The sequence below is a fragment of the Cucurbita maxima genome, unplaced genomic scaffold, assembly GCF_002738345.1.
Source record: "Cucurbita maxima cultivar Rimu unplaced genomic scaffold, Cmax_1.0 Cma_Scf00030, whole genome shotgun sequence".
Classification (NCBI taxonomy): domain Eukaryota; kingdom Viridiplantae; phylum Streptophyta; class Magnoliopsida; order Cucurbitales; family Cucurbitaceae; genus Cucurbita; species Cucurbita maxima.
This window is the reverse complement of record NW_019272046.1, coordinates 730,137-752,979: the sequence shown is the minus strand read 5'-3', so window position 1 is coordinate 752,979 and position 22,843 is coordinate 730,137. Positions and strand designations below refer to the sequence as shown.

Sequence of the window (22,843 nt, the reverse complement as noted above, 5' to 3'; positions counted from 1 at the left end):
TGCGATTGAGTTGGTGTAATAGTCTATGCTCACCGTTAGTAGATATTGTCTTATTTTAATTTGTCCTTTCTGTTTTTTCCTCGAAGTTTTTAAAATGTGTCTCTTAGGGAGAGGTTTTCACACCCTTATAAGAAATGTTTCGTTCTCTTGTCTAATCGATGTGAGATCTTACAATCCAATACGCGGACAATATTTGTTAGAGATGAACTTGGTTATTACAAATGGTATCAGAGCTAGTCACTGGATGGTGTGAGGCACTGGTCGGAGTAGGGTTACATGATAGATGCGTTTTAAAATTTGGAGGCTGCGACGATACGTAACGGGCTAAAATGGACAATATTTGCTAGCGATGAACTTTGGATGTTAGTTGTGGTCTGGTTTATCTTCTTTTCAATTCTTTATATAATATAGAAATGCTAAATAAATTCCTAGATACTAAGTAGAATTCAGGCTTGGGTGGTATACTAGCAAGTCTGCCCAGTGGAGCCACGTACATGAGCGTGGACTATGTGTATAAAAGTAAAATGATCCAACTTTACTCGGAAAAGAAAATAGAGTCCAAAGAACAATTATAAAATTAAGTATCAACCGTCAAGATACATATACTTAAAATATTCATCTTTACATTAACATTCTTTCTAAGTAATACGAGGGACTAATTAGTGGATGGCTTTCCAGAATCTTTAAGAAGTTATAACAAAAGGGTTTGAAAGCCCAAAGATTGGATTTTTAAGGGAATAAAGTTGTGTAATAAACTGACACTTTTGGTCGGGCAGTCGAAGAACGACACAATTTTCCATCCGCGTGATCGAACAAATTGAACATAGAAATCATTTTTGAAGCTTCAAATCCGGTCGACAATAAATTTGGTCATGCGGCAATATTAATTTAGTATCCCATTTCATCAAAATGACGTTCTCGGAATTGTTCCCTTTTTCATTGAACAATGCTTTCCGTGTGCTGCCACCAAAATCGAAGCCTAACGAAACCCCACAAATCCCAACAATGGAAAGAAAACAGTTGAAAATCGCGCCCCATCTTTCCCTTTTCAGAATTGCAATCCTCTTCTCTTAGCTGCCGCGCATTCTATCAGCCTTTGTTTACTCCAATCCTCTGCTTCTTCCTGCTGTTCATCTCTTGTTTTTTCTTTGATCCCTCTTTTTTCTGGAGGGAAGAAGAAAAGGGAGGAATGGAAAGCGTAGCAGTGTGGCAATCGGTGGCTTTATGCGGTTTCTTCTCGTGGATTGCGTTTGCTTCCTACATTAACATAACCCACAAGGTTAGATCCTTACTCCAACCATGGGCGGCTCGCCATGTCGTCGCCGGCGCTCCTCTCATCCTTCGAATCCAGGTTTGGGATTATTGAATACCGATTCTGTTGAGTTTTATGTTTGGATTCATTGTTTAAGGGTTTGTGGTCTGCAGAAATATCAGAATTCGTTCATGGATGCCTTGTTTTCTGGGTTGTCTTGCATTGTATCTGTGCCTTTCTACACTGCTTTTCTTCCTCTGCTGTTCTGGGTAGGCTTTACGTCTGTCTCTCTGTAATTGTTGATCCCTTAGTTTTTTGATGGGCTAACTTTTTGTATGAAAATGTAGAGTGGCCATGGAAAATTGGCTCGTCAAATGACTCTTTTGATGGCTTTCTGTGATTACTTAGGGAATTGCCTTAAGGTAACTAGTCTTTCCCATCATTTAATCTTTCATGAATTCAAACTTGCCTGTTCGTATCGCAACTAATAGAAAAAACCACTACCTCACTCAACGTCTAGTCTAGTAGTGGTTCGGTCTATGCTGTTGGGGAACTCTGCTTCAGTCTGACCTCCTTGATTTACTATATTTGGGTCTTCCAACATGTGGGGGGGTTTGTTTTTTCTTCTAGGATGTGGTATCAGCTCCTAGACCCAGTTGCCCACCTGTTAGGAGAATAATTGCCACCAAAGATGAGGAAGAAAATGCCATGGAATATGGTTTGCCATCTTCTCACACGCTAAATACAGTTTGTTTATCTGGGTACGTGGTTTCTATCCTTCTATATGGTTCATTGGCTTGCTATTTCCATTATGTTATCATATTGATGCTTATGGTGACTCTTGCTGCCTTCTGATCTTTACATAAATTTGTGTTCTGAGCTTGTAAAGTTGATTGACATAAAGGATGTATATATAAGCTATGTTGAGGATATCAACTGGATCAGCAGCTATAGATTTAGCTCGTCCTGCGAGGGAGACGTAGGGAAGATAATTAGCAGAATTATGCCTTCTTTTCCTTGTTGTGGATGATTTGGATGCAGGGGGTCTCTTTCTCTTCCACTGAGTATATTTTTGTTAGTGATGCTCACAGAACTTCTTTACATGTGAGAGTAGTGATATACATACGTGAAAGGATTAGAAGAATTGCACCTGAGAACATAAGAAACTGGAGGATAAAACAAAAGGTGCTTGAGATCCTTCGGAGCCTTTTTTCTGCAGGACACACTATTGAGGTTGGACACTTTTAGAAGAGCATCTCATCTCTACATGGTCATCAATGTCAACAAGTATATATGAGATCCCATATCGGTTGGAGAGGGGAACGGAGCATTCCTTATACGGGTGTGGAAATCTCTCCCTAGTAGACGCGTTTTAAAACCGTGAGGCTGACGGCGATACGTAACGGGCCAAAACAGACAATATCTGCTAGTGGTGGGCTTGGGCTGTTATAGTAAACGACCAACCTTGTTATGAGCTTCAACTTTTCAAATATGCTTAAATGTTGGAGTAAACAATGCAAGACCAACCTTGCATTATTTCTGAACTTGTAAGTTGCAATTGAAGGTGAAATGAGCCCAGATACGAGATGTGAGATCCCACATCTGTTGGAGAGAAGAACAAAACATTCTTTATAAGGGTGTGTGGGAACCTCTCCCTAGCAGATGCGTTTGAGGGAAAACCCGAACAGAAAAGCCCAAAGAAGACAATATTTGCTAGTGGTGGGCTTGAGATGTTATAAATGGTATCAAAACCAAACATCGGGCGATGTGCTAGCATGGAGGCTGAGTCCCGAAGGGGGGTGGACACGAGGTGGTGTGCCAGCAAGGATGCTGGCTCCGAAGGGGGGTGGATTGTGGGGGTCCCACATTGATTGGAGAAGGGAATGAGTGTTAACGAGGATGCTGGGTCCCGAAGAGGGTGGATTGTGAGATCCCACATCGATTGGGGAGCTAAACGAAGCACTCTTTATAAGGGTGTGAGAACCTCTCCCTAGAAGATACGTTTGAGGGGAAGCCCGGAAGGGAAAGCCCAAAGAAGACAATATCTGCTAATGGTGGGTTTGAGCTGTTACAAATGGTATCAGAGTCAGACGCCAAGCGATGTACCAGCGAGGAGGCTGAGCTCCGAAGGGGGGTGGACACAAGGCGGTATGTTAGCAAAGATGTTGGGCCCAAAAGAGGGGTGTATTGGGGGTCTCACATCGATTGGAGAAGGGAACGAGTGCCAACAAGGATGCTGGATCCCAAAGGGGGTGGATTATGAGATCCCACATCGGTTGGGGAGGAGAACAAAGCATTCTTTATAAGAGTGTGGAAACCTCTCCCTAGCAGACGCATTTTAAAAACCTTGAGGAGAAGCTCGAAAGGGAAAGCCCAAACCTCTCCCTAGCAGACGCATTTTAAAAACCTTGAGGAGAAGCTCGAAAGGGAAAGCCCAAAGAGAACAATATCTGCTAGCAGTGGGCTTGCGCTGTTATACGAGACCCTTCTTATCATGATATTGAATTGATGGAAACGGAACAGTATAGTTTAGGAGAGAGGTTACGATGGAGTGAGAAATTCCAGCAGCTCATTTTTCTTAATTCATTACATCTCATTTCATTTTCTTTGCCGTTTTGGCTTTTATTCAGTTTAGGCCTAGTAAAGCGTCTGGTAAACCTGCTATATTTGGCTCGTACAGAGGCTTTTCCTGCGCTGTGTAAAGGGAACGAATATGATTACAATTTTCAACTATGGCTTCTCTGTCATTGTGATTTACTTAAAAGTTGAATATGGAAGAGCTTATAGTTCCAATTGAATTGTAAAACTAAGAAGAACGATAAGCTGATTCACTATTGCCACCAATTGGCTGCCTATATTGACTTGACACTAACTATTTTTCATTGGTATGACCGTGCAGATATCTCGTGTATTATATCCGATCTTACTTTGAAAATATAAGCGCCCCCTATGAATTTGCAGGATTTTCTCTTGTTTGTTTGCTTGTAGTCCTCATTGGCTTGGGTAAGCCTTATTTTCAAGCAAAAATTTTCAGTTTTATACATTTTTTGGGGGTCTCTTCCAATCTGAAAATTTTCGTTCTTTGGCAGGAAGAATATACCTAGGCATGCATAGCCCAATTGACATCATTTTTGGTCTTGTCTTCGGCTTGATGATTCTCTTATTTTGGTTGAATGTTCATGAATACGTGGACGACTTCATTACCATGGGCCAAAATGGTATCTTCTTCGAGTTACACTCATATCACTATTTTTTCCCCTGGTTAAGTTCACGTTCTGTTCGGTATTTTGAGGAGCTTCTTCTTCTGTGAAGTAGCATCGTTATTTTAGATGAATAAGATGCATATTCAATGAAAAGAAGGAATACAAAATGGGGGAATACTTTCATAAGAGACAATTTCATTGATGATTGAAATTTACAAAAGGGATGTTTAATCCATGGTGTTTACAAAAGACCTTCCCAATTTGCCATGGGGAGGAAGGTATAACTATAGGAAGTAAAAGTATTTGACGGTTCACTCCAAGATATAGCTTGATAAACAACATTGTCGAAAAGTTGTGTAGGTCTATGTCTTTTCTGCAAATATTCTCTGATTTCTTTCTTTCCACAAATTCCAAAAGAAAGCCATAATGAGGTTTTTCCGTAATAGGGCTTTTTGCATTCTTGAAAGGATGGTACGTTAAGGCCATATCCAAAAATTCCTTTACCTCCCTAGGAAATGTAAGATGTCATCCGAACATACTGAGAATCGAATTTCATTGTCCAGAAATTCTGAGCGTTTGTGCACTGCATAAACAAGTGGCTTAAAAGGATATAGTTACAAAAGGAACTTAAAAGTGTGCAGCTCAATGTACTCAAAAGTCTTATGTAGTTTTAGCTTTCTCAAGTAGGAGAGATTGCAATTTGATTGATGTCTTCTTTGTACCATCTGCAGTGTTTATTCCCCTTAAAACTAGAGACTACACAGACATCTTAATTTCTTTTCACAGGAGCTTAACCAGAAAGAAATTTGAAGGCTGTCTTTTTTGACAGGTAAAGGCCAATGGGACCTAGCTGATCTTCTAGCAACAGCTATTGAGTTAAAATTTCTGTTAAAAAAATGGTCAATGAGAGATTTTACTAGAGGAAAAAGAAAGTGAAATCTCAGGAAAACAGAGGGGGCAGAAAAATCTACTAGAGAGAAGGGGATGAGCCGTATTTCTTAAGAAAAGTCCAAGATGGCTACTTATCTCGTTGTTGATGTTTGGTACCTCTGTTTTCGAGCTTTCGATATTTGAATTATTTCAAATTTTCTTTGAAAGAATCCTTAGGGTGTCTAATTTCTAGAACCATAAAAGTTTTCATGAGACCGGTTTAGAAGAGGGTTAAAATTGAGAAAAATCAAGGGAGGGTCAAAGTTTGGGTTGACATGGCCAGTTCAACTGAACCAGCCATGTCATCATCTTCTTCCTTTGGAAGGTAGAAGATGCGCGCGTCCGTTGTCTGACTTTGATACCATTTGTAACAGCCCAAGCCTACCGCTAGTAGATATTGTCTACTTTGACCTGTTACTTATCGCCGTCAGCCTCACAATTTTAAAACGCATCTACTAGAGAGAGGTTTCTACATCCTATAAGGAATGTTTCGTTCCCCTCCTCAACCGACGTGGGATTTGACAATTAAATGCTTAAATATTGATGAGATTTACGCTTTAATGACTGTCAAGATACTTTAGAGTAAATAAACATCACGGTGATGGTGATTTTTGCTGGTACTAATTATTACTAATGTATTTATTGCATGCAATTTGTGGGTGCAGTTATTTATTTCTGGGGTGCCCTAAGCATTTTGTTGCTCTTTGCTTATCCTACTCCTGAGTTTCCTACTCCAAGCTATGAATTCCACACGGCTTTTGATGGTGTTGCTTTTGGAATTGTAAGCAACATGCCTTTCAACGTGCAGTAATTTTGATATAACTGATGGATCTGTTTTTTTGGTGTCATTTTAAAGCATTATACTGTCAAAAGCTCCTTGTTCCATGCTTTCTTTTGTTACTTCATATATATAAGAGAGATTCTGTCCTGCAGGTAGCAGGGGTACAGCAAACATACCATCAGTTTCACCATGAAGCTGTTGCGCGCATCTTTACTCCACAACTCCCATTTCCCACGTTTCTTGGTCGGATTCTCGTCGGTTTACCGACCATATTAATCGTGAAGTTTTGCTGCAAAGCTCTAGCTAAATGGATCCTTCCCATTATTGCACACACCTTGGGCATGCCTGTAAGATCAACTAGCTATATCCCAATGCTAAATTCATCATCAACAGGAAAGGAGAATGGGAGCAAACAACGTCGGCCTCTACACAAGCTGTTCTTCTTGAGCCAGGACTCGTTCAACATCGACACAGGCATTAGGTTTGTTCAGTATGCAGGCTTAGCTTGGTCTGTTGTTGATCTTGTTCCCTCTCTTTTCGCTTATCTGAACTTGTGATACATTAACTCCAATATAATTGGTTCGGTTCTGTATATTTTTCATTTTGCAGTCCCTTTCATTTGATTAAGAGTTCTTCCTCGTAGTTTGATAGACCTCTTAAATACTCTCTACGATCGATCGAATAAAACCCCTGAGACTATTTATGAGAGTTTTTAGCAGACTAAATTCTTCCTTTCTTCAAACCATAGGGACCAAATCTTCGCCCCACTTGTCACAAGTTTAGGACTTTTCACAAAACGTAGAGCATACTAACAAATGGAACAAAAGCCCTGGTTGATTCAAGTTTCAAATCAAAGGAAGCTGACTATAAAGAAGTGAAGCTTGTTTAGCTTCCTTCTTCAAAATTCTCTGGCACATTCATCAAAATTATACTTCAGACTAAAATTCCTTGAAATAAAGAAGTAACAAATCAACAATTCCAATAGTTTCAACAGCCTTCTCCAAGCATAACAAGGACTAGTATACGAACTAGCTTACATCTAGTGGACGAAAAACACCAGAACTATAATTTACTACAATAGAGAAGTGTTGTAACAAAATTAAACTACTTGAGAGATTATGGAGAAGGGGACAAAGGGGCAAAAAAAAGTTGAATATCTTTGTATCTCAACGATGTCTTGATCTTCAAATACAAATCGGAGGGTTTTCTATAGAAAAAGTTCTGGCTCGCAGGCAAAGCCATCAATTCACGGCAGCATAAGTCACAGGTTCTCTCGGCCTCAATGACGATGCTCAACCCATTACAGTATACAGGGAAGGATTCAACTTAGCTGATTCATAAGAAGTAATCTGGCGTTCTACGGGTGACATCAGGTTCTCCTCTTCTGGGTGCTGGCTCAAACTGAGAGAAACGACATATAAAGAACAGAGCCAATCATTCAGCTATGGATATAGTTATATTATTGCTGGAAGAAGACAAGGATATGGTTTGTTTGTGCATTTATCATCTTTATGCAAGTTCCTGTGCAAGTGAGAAAGAGACCTGGATAAATGTATGACTCCTGCAGTCATCAACCTCTAAAATTGAAGCCATGTTCCCACAGCGATAACAATAGTTCGGCGCACTAAAAATCGTAACCACCTTTTGTTCCTGTTCAAACAAAAGGGTCATCATACCAGAAACCTTTAAATCCATAAAACAAGAATAGAATCAGAGATTTATAGGGTGAGAAATTATTGAACAAATGTATTACATGAGCCCAGTTAAATCCATCCATGACCAGCTGATGAGCTCTAGCTATTAACTTGAGATTATTCATGTGATTGAATTGTTCAGATATGTCCTGCAAAGTAGAATATGAAATGTCAGATGGGAAACCCCTTAATTTTCCTTCTATTGGCATAAGGATCAAAGGCAAGTGTGAATAACATACACCATGATGCATGGTTAGAAATTACCTGGCCAAATGTATACCCAGCGCCTCGAGGTGAAATCCCCCAGCCACATCGATCATCTGGATCAGACCATAACAAGTCACACATTGGGCCTTCATGCGGAACCTCTTGAACACGGTCAAAGTTTCGAATGTTATCAAGGGTTTCAATGGATGGGGACAACCCACCATGTAGGCAAAATATTTCAGACTCAACCTGAAAAGGGAAAGTAAGAGCCAACGAATGAAACAATTGCATCAATAAGAGGCTGCTTGATTATAATTTTATTCAGTTCTCTGCTATTGATAGTAATGTAAAAGTACTGACAATTAGTTTGTTTTATGATCCATTGATAGTAATGTAAAAGTACTGACAATTAGTTTGTTTTATGATCCATTGATAGTAATGTAAAACTATTTCCTTTTGGGATTTGCCCATGCACTATTACTATCTTACTCATTAACCAAAAGAGAAACTAAAAGAAATAGTTCTCAAATTTTGGCTTTGGTTATGAAATTTAGCTTCAGCAGAAGTATTTGTAAAAGGAAATATAACATCAATTTATTTTCCAAAAACGAAGAGACTACATGGGCAATCCCAAAAGGATCAACCCACCAAAAATGAACCAATAAACGTTCAGGATGTTGAGGATGAGAAACAGAAACCAAAAAGGAGGTTAAACCTAACCGCAGTCCACACCTCCCCAAAGATTCTCCTATTTCTCAAAGCCAAATGTTCCACAACAAGGCAAGGAACACCACCTCCTCCAACATCAAGCGACAACCGACAACATTTATCACCAGCCAAAAGCACATTGAAGATCTCCCCAAAAAAAAGTATCATAAATCAAAGATGCAAAATTCTCCACAGTACATGATCCAACAGGCTCGTTATAAAATTAATTATTTCATATCCTGTCCTTCAATCACATGAAATATACATACAATGTAAGGAGAGGCAATCAAGAAACATGTCACGACATGTTGGTTCAAGAAGGTAAGTTGTGTAATAAAAGCAATAAGTTACAGTGATGCCCAAAAAAAAATCACTAACCAAGGCAGTCAAAGGAAAATAGTCAAAAAGATCTGTAAACGTCTTCCATACATTAGCATTGCCATACCTGCAGTTACAAAAGAAAAAGGATCTCACTGCCATAGATTTTTGCAAGAGAATCAAGAACAAATGGCCTTCACAAATGCAATTCTAAATAACACCAGAGGTAATCACAGATTGAAATTAAATTTTACTGGCAAACTGTGACAAAGTAAAGACTTTACTACAGATAGATCATAAAAGGAAGTAATTTTTTCAAGAAGAAATTGGATATCCTTCAAAGATTCTGTCTCATGTCTCCCCTCTCCTTCATGATAGAATAGACCAGCATCAATTATCTGAGGTTGTAACACCGGCCAACTAGGGCAATGCCATAACAAATCAAAGTTGAACACCAATATGGGAGTTGCACTCTCATGTGTCAAGTCATGGCCATTTAAAAACATGTCAAGTTTTGTAATTACTTGCTTGGACTTAATTCTTTTGGACTGGAGCCCTTTTTTGTATAGCTATGGCCATTTAAAAACATGTCCAGTTTTGTACACTTGCTTGGACTTATTCTTCTGGACTGGAACCCTTTTTTGTATAGCTATTCATTGTGGCTACTTTTTCAGGCTTCTCTTTTGTATGCCCCTCTTGTTTCTTTCATGTTTCACCATGAAAACATGGTTTCTTATAATAAAAAAAAATATATGTTTAAAAACAAAACCATGGATCAGAAGTTAGTGGGATTCTTGTTGTCTTTTTCTGTTTCTTTTTTTTTTTTTTTTTTTTTTTTTTTTTTTTTTTTTTTTTTTTTTTTTTTTTTTTTTTTTTGTAAGGATGACAGTGCTATAACCAATAATTTGATCGTCACAGTTGAAAGTTTTGAAGTAACATCTGGTCTCAAGATAAATATGGAAAAATCAGTGATTAAGGAGATTCATTTGGAAGAATTTTCGATTGGTCACACATGCCAATTGTCTACATGGTAAAATAAGTGCCTTGGTTTACACACACACACACAAAACAAACAAACAAACAAAAATGACCATGGACCTTTTATCTCTCTCAAAAGATTCATTTGCGAAGAAAGCTTTAACTGACTCCAGCCTTGTTTCTTGTACTCACATTTTATGCAGTGAACTTGCCCCATGATGCCCAACAGAGGCACTTCCTAAAATTCCCCATCCGTTTGAAGTTAATTCATCAGATCCCCACAAATAACTTCATTATTTCAACCTAGTAATTGTAAAGATAACCAGATTCGTTGGTCTAAAACATTAGTTTCCATAAATTGCATCAATTTTTTCAATTGGTCATTGATTTCTTTTCTCCAACGCTAATACTATTCAGCACAAGAATCAAGCATCAGTGTATACTAACCCTACAGTCTCATTGATCAAACAAATTATCCCCCAACACTCAACACACACACACAAAGAGAGAGAGAGAGAGAGAGAGAGAATATACAACTCACTTCCTTAAACATTCGTCATAAAAGCCATAAACCTGAGTGATCTGAGAACCAAAAAGGAGAGAATATGAAATGGTGCAAGTTAATTCAAGTGTTTAACATTATTTTGAACATCTAATTTAAATGGAACAAATCCCAAAAAACAAGACAAATCTAGTGGGTAAAATCATACCTGACGACTCTCATGATTTCCTCGTAGAATGGTAATCCGGTGAGGATAACGAACCTTTAGAGCCACTAATAACTGGAGGAGTATGGCAGACAACCATATGTATTAGATCAAATATATCATCCAGCCAGAGCATATACGTCTTACATTATACATGATTTCTTATTAAAAAAATTATTACAAAATTCATGGCTTGGTATGGGATATATGGATGCCTTAACAGAATTATGAATTAGGAAAATCACATAAATCTGTTTTATGTGCTTACCGTGACAGTTTCAACAGAATAATATCCCCGGTCCACATAATCTCCCATAAACAGATAGTTGGTGTCTGGACACTGTTACAATATTATGTAATGAGTTATATATTCAGACCTGATGCAGAGGATGCTCAAAAGAAGTCAACTCACAAAATATATAAGTAGAAAAGTAAGTAGAATTTTGAACAACAATCTTCCTTTTCTACTCTTAATTTTATTTTCACCAAAGATGAACCCTAAATAATTCAAGGTTTAAAATAGTTCCAAAACTTTCATTTTAACATTCAAATGTCTTGTGTTAGTCCCTAGCCGAGAAAACCTTATACAGTTAAAACATTGATTATGTCAAGTAATCATCAAAGAAGGAAAGATATCCTTTGGCCAAACAAGGTCAAAACACTCCTTCGGAACTAAAAGAAATGTGTAAAATTTTTAATCACGTGGAAGGAATTTTAAGGTTTTGTTAAAGTGAGCTACATTTTTTTGCTAATTGGAGTTCTCTTAAAAGATAGTAATGCTTAAAAAATATAAAAAAATAATAACTACCAAATTAGCTTTTTTTAATTTCCCTCGACTTTCAAGACAGTAATATATATCTTGTCTTCATTCCATTTTTCAGCAGTAAAAGAAAAATCTTTCTTGAAATAAAATTAATGAATTTTAAAATAGCATAACTTGTACCTTCCCTCCAATTAGGAAAAGTTCTGCAAGGTCATGAAATTGTCCATGAATATCTCCGCATATTGTAACTGGACTCTTCACAGGCTGAATGAGAAGAAAAAAAAAGAAGATTCCATGGATAAAAGTAGCACAAGAAGTCTGATATAGCAATCATGAAAAGTTGAAAACCAAATAATTATGTGCTACTCCAAGCAATTTAAAATTGAAAGGGAATTTTGAAATGCTAGTATTCTACTATAAACTCAACATCAATTCATTTTGTCAGATGAGAAAAAGTTGTACAAATATATTTTTTATAAGAAAAAAATTGTATTAACAATAAAAATAACAAAGGGGAGGGGGGGCCTATGTAACAAAAAATGTTGGTTATCAAAGGCAATGAGTAATAAAATGAAGAATAGTTGACCAAAATGTCTTGCTCCAAATGAATTGGTTATGAATTTGCATTCTAACTTCTCGAAAATTGAAATGATGCGAAAGAATGATGATGACCAATCATTACTACAAGGCCTGTATGATATAACTGCAATAAGTAATAGAAACAATATATACAATACAGGCCACTGGTGCAGCATGAAGACAGAACTTGTGAACGTGGACGACCTCTAGTTTTAAGATGTGTATCTTCCACCGGTAAAAGGGCCCCAAATCAAGACACAAAAAGGAACATCATAATAGATGGATCATAGAATAAAAGGTTTGAAGGCACAAATGTAATACCTGTACATTGCTCTCATCCATTAGAACCTCTTTGGCTTTGTCACATAATGCCCTAACCTACTTCAACAAAGAAACCATGTTATTTTTATTTCCAAATGTGTCAGTCAAAATCACCAAATTTGGGGCATGCCACAAGGTACAAAACCATGCTAAAGTCAATCAAAAGCTCGTGAAATATGACATCCTGTGCACCGCGAGCTATGGCGTCTCTCTAGAACTCCCTTCATAATCAATCTTTGTAATCACACCCGTTTAATTATTCTTGCTAAGGGGTGCAGCTTTCTATAATCTTCTCGACTTTATTTAGGATTTCATATCCTCCTATAATGAACTGTCCAGTGAGTAATTAATGAAGCGTGCATTCCAATTTCCAAGAAGAAGGGAATAATAAAATAAAGGCAATACTGATATCTGGATTCAGGAAGGTATCATAAACACTGTTGAAACTCGTTTCTAAATTTGAATGAAAGATAACAACACATCTAAATCTAAACGGCAAGAGCAACAAATAATGCTGTTAATTTAGTTACCGCTCCAGACCACTTGTTGAAATAGGCATATTACTGAAATATACAAAAAGCACTGCTTCAAACATATCGAAATCTCCATACATCCTAGCACCAACTCCATTTTCATTTCAACAACATGCCAATCGTGATGTCAAAAAAGAAACCCACTTCCACCATTATACCTAAATCTATCGCTGAGTACCCAGAAACACAAAACCAAAATTTTTCGACCCAATCAAACAGCAGCCACCCAAACAGTTCCTCTCTTTCAATCACCATCTTCTACTAAAGGCACCCAATCAGAGTAGCAAGATCTCCCAGTACGGACGACCAGAAAACACAAAGAAAAGGGGAGGGATAGACCCAAAGATTCAGAAATCAAAGCCCCCATCTTCCACAATTTATTTTTTAGGTCAAGAAGCAAGAATCAACCGAATCGAACCCGCCCAGAAACTAGAACAAAAGAAGATCAATCGATAAACGGAACCTGTTGCTCGGAGAGCGGCTTGCACTGCATGAGCTGCGAGATCTGCTCGTCGAGGCAGCTATTGGCCTCGGACAACATCGAATCCGTGCCCATACCCGCACCCGAATGAGGCGGCCAATGTCTGAAGGTCCGGCAGGGACGTGAGACTCCACTGCAGCGACGGACAGTGGACAGAGAGAGAGAGAGAGAGAGAGAGATGGGGTGCGCGTGAGAGAGAGAGCGAGTGGGAGAGAAATGAGGTTGAATTATAGAAACCGGCAATGGCGAGGTGTGAGTGTGCGTGTGTTGTGATTGAGAATGACAATGGATTGAGTGGAGGGAAATTAATTATAATTTATATTTATAATTATAATTAAACGTAATTGATTCTATTCCGATGTGGGAACCTTCATGAAAGCTCACATGTTGACCACCAATCGGAAGACGCCACGTCAATGCGATTAATCATTAAATTAAAAATTTCTTCAATTTTAACTTTATTACCATAAAAGCCAAAATTCATTTTATAATGGAGCTTTCTTTTCTTTTTTTTAATAAAAAGTAATTAAAATTCTAGCCTAATAATTGTATGAATTTATTTTTTCTAAATACAAAAATAATTGCAGATACATGTTAAATATGAGTTTATTATTTCATTAATATTTTGAATATATCAGCGCATACGAAATAAGCACATGAATTTATTATCTTAGTCTACTTTAAGTATATCGCAAGTGTTTCGAACATCCATTAACATTCCATTGAGGTAAGGGTGCAAGAAATCGAGCTGAACCGATTCATTCAATCTGGTTTTGTTCAAGTTAAGATCATACAAATGGATTGAAAATGAGACGTGATCAAACACTTGGAAGTCATTTCATATCGAACTTGAATATTTTAACAAAGTGAGATATGCTCGTGTTGACAAGGGTTAGATTTTGGTTTAAATCCGCCCCCTTAGATTTGGACTTCCATCTAAGGAGTTGACAGTTCTATTAGCGGATGCATCTATAACGGTTTCGCAAAACGCAAAATCATAATAAGGACTAAATAAGAAGTTAGGAACCAAATTCTATTACCAGAGCAAGAAACAAGAAATAATGCATGCTTGTTTACGTATCTTGGACCACCAAAACATCACTTAATATTGAACTAATTAACATTGCTTCAAAACTTTTTGTTGTCCAACTTGTGTAGAAAATATAATTGATAGTACTGATAGAAAAGCAGAAACAAAGGTCACAACGCCTACGATTCTAGCATTAGATCGTTTACCTGCTGGTATCGACCATGTTAGCTCTGCCTTTGCATCATCACTTTGCAACTTAAATAAACAGCTCCTATTATGTGGCTTTTCCTGTATGCTACACTGCAAAAACAAGTCCGGAGCCTTCAATCTAACTTCGACATAACCGCTTTCATCTAATGGCTGCAGACCAGCAAGAAAATATGTTACGAGTCCATTTAAGCACGGAAACAACACGGCTTGAATATAGTGAAACATTAAGCTGAAAAAATCTAGGACATGAACTCAAACACGTTGTTACCGCACACATCTTTACAATTCATATTATTTTCATATATTTCAATGATTCTCATGCTATCAATTTTCTAAAAAGCAAATTTAAGGTCAATTAAGCTAAGCATTTGTGTGTTTTTCACTCTCAATGGTGTGTTTTTCACTCTCAAAATGTGAGATCCCACATCGATTGGGGAGGAGAACGAAGCATTATTTATAAAGGTATGAAAACTTCTTCCTAGCAGACGTGTTTTAAAAACTTAAGGGGAAGCCTGAAAGGGAAAACCCAAAGAGGACAATATCTGCTAGCGGTGGGCTTAGGCCGTTACACAAAATGTTGTCACCGTCAAAATGTTCAAAGTGCAAGAAACTTGTTAGTGGTGGTTAACAAGGGTTTGACACGTGTTCAATGAATGTCAGGCTCGTATTCAATTTGTTCAATTAGTTTCTGATAGTCTCTATTGTGCAAAGCAAAAATCTAACACGCGTCTCGTAAGTGTTGGAGTATAAACATGGATACGTTATCTGAACTTATATGAGATAAACTAACGCTAAGAACTTGTTAAATTCCATTCTATCCAATGACGCCAGATCCTTCATAATGAACTTAAATAAAAACCATGTCACCTAGGATGATTATTCTAAAAGATACTTTAGGCTTACTGGATATCGTGAATGTAAAGGCAGATCAATGCTGAACTCAAGCAAATTCTTGTTGCGTGAAAAAATATTGAGACCAACGTCCTTGTGAACCTCGACAACAGAGAGGTTGGAGAGGACTGAAGGCAATTCCAAATTTGTATCTCCAAAAACGGCTACATCACTAAATACTGCAAAAAGAAGATAAAATAATAAGAAAAGGGTTGAACCTATTACATAGATAGTGACAGCAATACCATTTGCTGCAAATTATGAAAAGAAACCAAGAGATATCAATATGTTTTACCAGCACGATGAAGAAGATGTTCCAATTCAAATGGGTCAGCAAAAACTCCCGATGGCAGTTGTTCGATGATAATAATCTTGCAATGGTGTGTGTGAACATGAGGTATGGGTTTTTTGATGTTGAATTTGATGGTCGATGAAAGTTGACGGTGAGAACCTTCGCCCTTAATCTTCAACAGGATCGAGAGACTTAGCACAGTATTTAGATCACATGGTAGAACTTGACATATGTTGACAGAAAGATCTTGAGTCAGGAAATCATCAAAAAGTGAATCAACATAGCTTTCGTGCTTTCCGTAATACGAATCCATAATATATCTTCCAACCTGGCAAATTAAGTACAAGAGTAAGAAATGAAATACGAAAATAAGCTTGTGAAGATGAACAAAACCAGTGTCTTCAGAACATTTATGATGCTCTTCCACCAAAAAAGATATCAAACAATACCAAAGACTATTTATCCCGTTGACCTAGCTGCATTTACATTAAGAGGGACAAGATTAAAAAAAAAATCACATTTTTTTATAAGGTCACAATCCAGAAACAAAGAGAGTGCAAAGTTATCTAAGCCATGAGTGCTTACAACAACAATAACAGTTAAGTTTTTATTTAGTCTGAGACTCTGAAATAGGTTTTTAGGGATAATAACCACAGAGATTATAGCTATTTTCAATATCAGGCCAAAGTTCATTAGGATCTACTGAGAATCTCTATAGTCATTTTAAACGTAGGGCTACATTCTTCCTTATTAAATGTTTAATACCGAACAACGACACTCCATTGGGCTCTGAAATATTATTCCGACCATCCAAGAGAGAAATCTTCCTATCATCATGTCATCTCCCAAGAAATTCTTGATAATCTCCTCCATATTAAGCCCTATTATTCTTAGCATAGAAAAAAAAGACATAATAAGAAGACAAATTCACTAACACTGATTATAAAGTTCATCTCCCACCTTTTGAAAGAAAAGACTTTCTCCACTCAACTACCGCTAAATTGTATTCACAGTTGGATCCTACAATTGCTGGTTTTTTGGATTTCCTAAATGACAGCACTATATATAAACAAGGAAGAGGTTGTGACTTACAACCCACTTTTTGTGCAATCCCCATCCATCTTCACAAGCAAAGGTTCACAACTCTCCAGTCCCCAATAACGTTGCCCAGTTCAAGTCCTAAGAAAACCTAAAAAACTTCTATGATATTAAATAAAATGTTGATCATCAAGTCATTATTCCTCAAACAAAAAAAAATTAAACTCATCTGGAAATGGAAAACATGAACATCATAGTTACCCACTTAAAAATCTTCCAAAATTTCCATGGAAATATAGATCATTTATTTCAACGAGACTACTCAATACATACCCCACTAGCAAAAAGAGAGAGAGACTGACACAATCCTCTAGAGGCGGAAATCATTTGGGGCTTCAATTAACATATAACAAGACTATCATTCCACATTCACATTCCTAAATGAAACTGAGCTACACATAATAATACATGCCAACCCTTGAACTCGTCCATGCAGCAGCAAACTCATACAAACCAGCTGAGAAGAAAACAAGAACTAAGCAACACATTGACAGCAACTTCTAAATACAAGAACCTCACTGACCTTAGAGTTGCCGCCAATGGACTTAAGTTTAATTCAACCTTCATGCTTTATACTGACTAACGAGTTGTATTCAAGAAGCATTCAAAATGAGATGCAGTGAATCCTTTTTCAACTCATAATGCACGCATGATAACACCCCAAACCCTTTCTGAAACAGCTTTAGGATCTGGTTCAATATACATCCTTCCTACTTTTCATGTCAATTTGAGAATGAAAAAAAGAAAAAAAAAATCTTTAGGACAAAGGATGCTAAAAAAAAGAAAGATCACAATTTTTATACAACAACTAGATGGAGCAAGAGTTCAGTATCACTGAGAGATAAAAACCAATGGAATAATTTTGGCCTAAACCCAACATGTAACAGCTCTATATTAACACCAAAAAAAATAGCGAGATTTACTGGAACTAATATAGCACATGAAGAAGTCACACATACAGTATTATAGTTTGCACATAAAATCTAATAATTGCAAAATGATAAAGAGTCGAGGAACATGAATTACTAGGACTGACCTTACTAGCGTGTGAAATGCCATCAAGGCAAGAGACAAATACAGGGTAGAATATAAATGAAATTCCCAACAAAGAAATATAAACAGGAATGCTTGGCTTGGTCTTCATCATATAACTGAAACAAAACAAGAAAAAAAAATGTTATGGTTCGAATGCTTACTGAAGGCCTATATAACATGTTCCGTAGTGGACGAACAAGAACAGAGGTCAATATTTTCTAGAATTATAGTATAATTCATACTGATTTGAATATATCTGGTCAATATTTTCCAAAACGCCTTAAATCTCGCCGGGAATCGCCATATTAAACCCTTGAGTCCCCATATTAAACCCTAGGTATCTTAGTAGTCGTACCTGTGAGGGAGGAGCCGAATCCAATTATATGTAAAACGAAGGAAAATCACAACGAATGAAACAAAATAGCGGAGAACAACGATCGACGACGAACATGTCGGTGGCCAAGAATAGAGGAGACGGTGAAAAAAGAGTGAAACGTACAAATAAAAAGAAATATATTTCATTATAATATATACGCATGTAAAATATATATAGACGTAATATAAAATAATAATATTCAACCATTTATAAATATAGCCCCAGTAATTAATTTGAAAACTAATAATTTTCAAGAACATTAAAACTAATTTCTGAATTAAAATTATTTTAATCTTCAAAAATCAATATATAAATAATTAAATTATTTTAATAAATAAACTAGAAAAGGTTAAAAAACCAGTTTTTTTTTTTTTTTCAGTTTAATAAGTAAATTGTAAAATAAAATAAAAAATGAATAAAAGAAAGAGGAAAACCCTATCTCCTTCGCTGTGCTCCACGGCGTTTCTTCTTCTTCTTCACGCCGTCGTTAGTGCCGCCGCCGTCTCTCCCGTTCACTGCTGCCGTCGTCGTCGTCTTTCTTCCGTACGTGCTGCCACAGCCTCCCTCCTAGTGGTCTGTATTGACTTTCTACTCTCCCGTTGATACTGGTATTCTCCTAATCTCCATATGTCTTTTTTCTCACTTTAAAACCGCAGTTTGGACATTGTCTGATGAATGAATGGAGAAGTTGTTTGATTTTTTTTGAATTGACCATAGCCGAATAGCAACGAAAAAAACAGCTAGGATGTGATCGGTATATTTCTTCTTAAAATTGAAATTCGCTCCCTCTATTAACCAATTATACTTTGAATTTGTGGAAGTAAGAGAATGAAGCTAGACATTTTATTTTACTGGAATACGAATCAATCACTGTGGGCTGATTAAAAACATGAGTCCACACATATTTTTCAGTTATTCATAGGAGTAATCATTCAGTTATATGTTAATGAAATAATTACTCTGTTCTATGAATGTGGATCATTTTTTATAAATTAAGACAAAAGGTAGCTGATAAGGAATCAACCAAGGGAAACTCTCATACCAAATGATAATAAATCATCTCAAGAGAAAGTTCTAGTACCAAACGATAAAAAATCATTATTAAGGAAGTAAGATTCGGATTACCTTGTTGATCGAATATCTTAAAGGCAAGAATACTTGTTTGAGATTCGATTCACTCCACAAGTAAAGTCGATCATGTTGAGCTTGAATGATTCTAAACATGCAATCTAAACTATATAGAATTGCAAAGAAACTTAGCCATCCATGGGCTAAAAGAAAACACAAATGCTCCTTTTACTACATTTTCCAAGTTTCCTTTACAACGACAACATACATGGCTTTATATAGCATGAGGCATTCCAAGAGTTGTAACTTTCATATTTTATGACCATAATTAGTTACTCGGTATACTTTATGACCATAATTAGCCACTATATAAATAAGCTTTAAAATACACTAAAGAAACACCATAACTCTAAATTATCATCCACCCAAAATTTGTAACTATCTAAGAATAAATGAAACTTTATTCTTCTTTAACATGGCATGAATTGCAACATCTTGTGATAATTTGAACAACATTTTCTTCACATCTTCTTTGAAGTTTATATTGTATGATTGATGTCTCGGTTTATATCAGTAGCAGTTTATGATGATACTTAATTTGTTTTTTGTTCTCATTCGGGTTGCTATGACTCTATCTCTATTGTTGGATTTTTTTTTAACATCCCTCATTCTCAAGTTTCGTTGCAGTGATCATATGGCCGATAATAAAGGTGTCATTATTAACACCTCAGGAGAAGCAAGTTTAAACAATTTTAAAATCACAAAGGGGGATAGACTCATATTAAGGGGTCTGAAGTTTCACGGTTATCATGGAGTGCACCTTAGAGAAAAGGAAATGGGACAAGCGTTTTTGGTGGATGTGGATGCTTGGTTGGATCTCCGGGCAGCTGGAAAATCTGATGACTTGAATGATACTGTAAGCTACACTGCAATTTATCGGTGAGTACTTTGTGTTAAGCCGCTTTCTGTAAGATTTCTAATATGATTCAATGGACTAGTGTGTATTACTATACGTCTGTTATCTGCATTGTGGCTGTTATCTATAGTTTTTAACTTCTAGGCAATGTTGCAATTATTTGATCACTACTCTTTCGTATTTCTTAATGAAAGCATGGTTTCTTCTTATTATTATTTTTTAAAAAAAAACAATTATTTGATTAACTACTATATTCGTTCTTGAAGTTTGGCTACGGTGGCTTTAGAAGGTAGGAAGCAGGCTATTTATATTTGTAGGAGATGCAATATAGTAAATTAAAGTGTCCACCAAACACTTGAAACATGGTCTTTCTATAGTCATGGCTGATAAAAGATGTCATTTACATGTGATTGGGAATGCTTACAAGCTCTTTCTATTGTTTTCATAAATTTACTTAGCTCAAACATCAATCTTTGGAATGTCCAAGAATTAGCTAGGAAAAAACTTGCAACTCAAGATTCTCTCTCCCCTCCCCGACCCCATAAACACTAATTTCGGATAAACACTAATTTCGGCTGCCATTAATCACCAGCAACAACCCCTCCCTGAATGGAGTCACTCTTAAGTTTTCCATTTCCATTTATCGGATCTTTTCTTTGTCTTTCTATGAGGAATCTCATGGAAGTTGAACCTTGATCAAAGAGATTGGTCGTGCTTCTTCCCAAGTTGAATCTCATGGAAGGCGAAAATAACAGACTTTCTGTTCTAGACTGATTCTTAGTCGCCAATGAAAGTTGGGACTGCACAATTGTGAAGGGTTGAGCGTACCACTTTGGACCACTATCCTCTATCCTTGAATTTTGGAAATATCTCCTGGGGACCATGTCTTTGCGTTTGAAAGTTATTGGCTAAACCATAAAGATTCAACAATCGAACATAAGATGGCCCGAACATGGGTTCATGATAAAACACAAGGGTCTAAAATCAATGCTACGAACTTGGAATCTTTCTCAAAGATAGAAGGCTTAACAAAACCAATCTTTGGTCGATCAAATGAAAGGTCAGGACAGAAAGGAGGATAATGGGTTTTTAACCCCTGACCAGCAAGCTACAAGGCAGTATTTAAGAGAGAGAAAAGATACCAGAATTAACTGCTTTGGATTCTACATGTTGGAGGAAGCATTGTAAACTTTAATGGCTCAAAGAAGGGATGATGATAATACAAAGTTCTCTCATCATTTATTGTCGGCTAAAAAAGGCAATAATTCAATTACTGAGGTGTTTTCTAAAGAAAGGGGTTAGCTTGCTTTCAGCTAATGAGATTGAGAATGAATTTATCGACTTCTTTCAGAAATTGTATACGGAAGACAATAAATTCAGCTTTCTTCCTACAAATATTTATTGAATCCCGATTAATTAGTCTCAAGCCTTAAATCTTGAATGATGCCTTTCAGAAGAGGGAAGACCTACATGCTGTGAATTCCTTGGGTTCAAGTAAGTTTCTTGGCCCCGATCGATTTACCATGGCAAGAGAGGCTTACTGTAAAAGGATACGGGGATTTTGGACCTCTTCTTTTCTTGCATAGAATCTTAACGCTCGCAACACAATTAATGTTTGTTTTTGTTTCACTTATTTCATTTTATTAAAGTCGGTTTTTGTGAGAACTTTTAAGTTACTCATTGTTTAGCTCCTTCCATGGCAGGAGAGGCTTGTTGTAAAAGAATGAGGGGATTTTGAACCTCATCTTTTCTTGCATATTTTCTCGCATAGTTGGATTCTATCATTCTATGTTAATATTTCCAACACGAGGATAGCTCAATTGGTTAAGAACTCTCACATGTAAAAAATACCGCGTTAATGCTTTCTTGGATGTTATTAGTCGATGTTATGATTCACTTTATGCAATCTGATGGACAATGAACTTCAACCAATAGCATATACTATTATGGATATTGTTTCTGATAGGTTCTTTAATGTTGAACAACAGCATAGCAAGGGAAGTTTTGACTGGACCATCACATGATCTTCTGGAATCAGTTGCAGAGGAAATTTCTTCAAAAATAATGATCGAGTACCATCAAATAACCGCCGTTCGAGTGAAAATTGCGAAGCCTGATGTCGTTGTTGGTGGACCAATTGACTACTTGGGTATTGAGATTTTTAGAAGTAGAGATAAAGATGTGCCAATCTAATGTGCTTGTTTGTTCAAACAAATTCTGCATGAAAAGTAAAACAAAGTTCTATTATGATCATTTGTATTTTAGTTCTATTTTTCTTGTACTTTTTACTGAACTTCTTGAATTTTGTGTTTATTCTTTAAGTTTGTTTAGAAAATACTATTCTCTTGGTCCTAAGGTTTAGATATCTTTAAGAGAAAAAAATCAAGTTTGAAAAATTAGCAGAGATGAATCGAAGCGACGACTCAAGCACTTGCCACGACAAGGTGTTTCGCTATTAGCTCTACTCGAGGA

At 36.7% G+C, this 22,843-nt stretch overlaps 4 protein-coding genes across 5 annotated transcripts; 2 read left to right on the top strand and 2 right to left on the bottom strand.

Moving 5' to 3' along the window:
* The first annotated feature begins 578 nt into the window (after window positions 1-578).
* LOC111466031 (lipid phosphate phosphatase delta-like) lies at window positions 579-6,793 on the top strand. Its single transcript, XM_023110590.1, has 8 exons — window positions 579-1,351; window positions 1,426-1,521; window positions 1,600-1,674; window positions 1,883-2,013; window positions 4,152-4,255; window positions 4,342-4,470; window positions 6,051-6,166; window positions 6,319-6,793. Exons 1-8 carry the CDS (start codon window positions 1,190-1,192, stop codon window positions 6,721-6,723), a joined length of 1,218 nt encoding a protein of 405 aa, XP_022966358.1. The 5' UTR covers window positions 579-1,189; the 3' UTR covers window positions 6,724-6,793.
* A 288-nt stretch (window positions 6,794-7,081) lies between these two features.
* Window positions 7,082-13,728, bottom strand: LOC111466058 (serine/threonine-protein phosphatase PP2A-4 catalytic subunit-like). The gene is made up of 11 exons (XM_023110630.1): window positions 13,438-13,728; window positions 12,442-12,498; window positions 11,722-11,805; window positions 11,047-11,118; window positions 10,782-10,853; window positions 10,613-10,653; window positions 9,154-9,220; window positions 8,125-8,316; window positions 7,920-8,009; window positions 7,709-7,816; window positions 7,082-7,567 (listed from the first exon to the last, which is right to left on the bottom strand). The coding sequence occupies exons 1-11, from the start codon at window positions 13,528-13,530 to the stop codon at window positions 7,502-7,504; spliced, it is 942 nt and encodes a 313-aa protein (XP_022966398.1). The 5' UTR covers window positions 13,531-13,728; the 3' UTR covers window positions 7,082-7,501.
* A 737-nt stretch (window positions 13,729-14,465) lies between these two features.
* On the bottom strand, window positions 14,466-18,529 carry LOC111466072 (phosphatidylinositol-glycan biosynthesis class X protein). The gene is made up of 5 exons (XM_023110647.1): window positions 18,367-18,529; window positions 18,013-18,127; window positions 15,882-16,206; window positions 15,599-15,765; window positions 14,466-14,845 (listed from the first exon to the last, which is right to left on the bottom strand). Exons 2-5 carry the CDS (start codon window positions 18,121-18,123, stop codon window positions 14,573-14,575), a joined length of 876 nt encoding a protein of 291 aa, XP_022966415.1. The 5' UTR covers window positions 18,124-18,127; window positions 18,367-18,529; the 3' UTR covers window positions 14,466-14,572.
* A 273-nt stretch (window positions 18,530-18,802) lies between these two features.
* Window positions 18,803-22,645, top strand: LOC111466120 (dihydroneopterin aldolase 1-like). 2 transcript variants are annotated; one of them, XM_023110707.1, is made up of 3 exons: window positions 18,803-18,995; window positions 20,132-20,394; window positions 22,360-22,645. In XM_023110707.1, exons 2-3 carry the CDS (start codon window positions 20,150-20,152, stop codon window positions 22,562-22,564), a joined length of 450 nt encoding a protein of 149 aa, XP_022966475.1. In that variant the 5' UTR covers window positions 18,803-18,995; window positions 20,132-20,149; the 3' UTR covers window positions 22,565-22,645. The 2 variants fall into 2 exon arrangements, with proteins under 2 accessions (XP_022966475.1, XP_022966474.1); XM_023110706.1 differs by having other exon boundaries at window positions 18,805-18,995; window positions 20,143-20,394.
* The last annotated feature ends 198 nt before the right edge of the window (window positions 22,646-22,843 follow it).

Excerpts from the sequence above, each read along its gene's own strand:
- LOC111466120 (XM_023110707.1), top strand. The coding sequence starts at position 20,150 with ATGGCCGATAATAAAGGTGTCATTATTAACACCTCAGGAGAAGCAAGT. Across the intron at positions 20,395-22,359 it reads AGCTACACTGCAATTTATCG|CATAGCAAGGGAAGTTTTGA; the intron begins GTGAGTACTTTG and ends GTTGAACAACAG.
- LOC111466058 (XM_023110630.1), bottom strand. The coding sequence starts at position 13,530 with ATGGGCACGGATTCGATGTTGTCCGAGGCCAATAGCTGCCTCGACGAG. Across the intron at positions 12,499-13,437 it reads AGCCGCTCTCCGAGCAACAG|GTTAGGGCATTATGTGACAA; the intron begins GTTCCGTTTATC and ends TTGTTGAAGTAG. Across the intron at positions 8,010-8,124 it reads CTGGGTATACATTTGGCCAG|GACATATCTGAACAATTCAA; the intron begins GTAATTTCTAAC and ends TCTACTTTGCAG.
- LOC111466072 (XM_023110647.1), bottom strand. The coding sequence starts at position 18,123 with ATGATGAAGACCAAGCCAAGCATTCCTGTTTATATTTCTTTGTTGGGA. Across the intron at positions 16,207-18,012 it reads GCATTTCACACGCTAGTAAG|GTTGGAAGATATATTATGGA; the intron begins GTCAGTCCTAGT and ends TTAATTTGCCAG. Across the intron at positions 14,846-15,598 it reads CTTTACATTCACGATATCCA|CCATTAGATGAAAGCGGTTA; the intron begins GTAAGCCTAAAG and ends GCTGGTCTGCAG.
- LOC111466031 (XM_023110590.1), top strand. The coding sequence starts at position 1,190 with ATGGAAAGCGTAGCAGTGTGGCAATCGGTGGCTTTATGCGGTTTCTTC. Across the intron at positions 1,522-1,599 it reads TTCTTCCTCTGCTGTTCTGG|AGTGGCCATGGAAAATTGGC; the intron begins GTAGGCTTTACG and ends ATGAAAATGTAG. Across the intron at positions 1,675-1,882 it reads ACTTAGGGAATTGCCTTAAG|GATGTGGTATCAGCTCCTAG; the intron begins GTAACTAGTCTT and ends TTTTTCTTCTAG.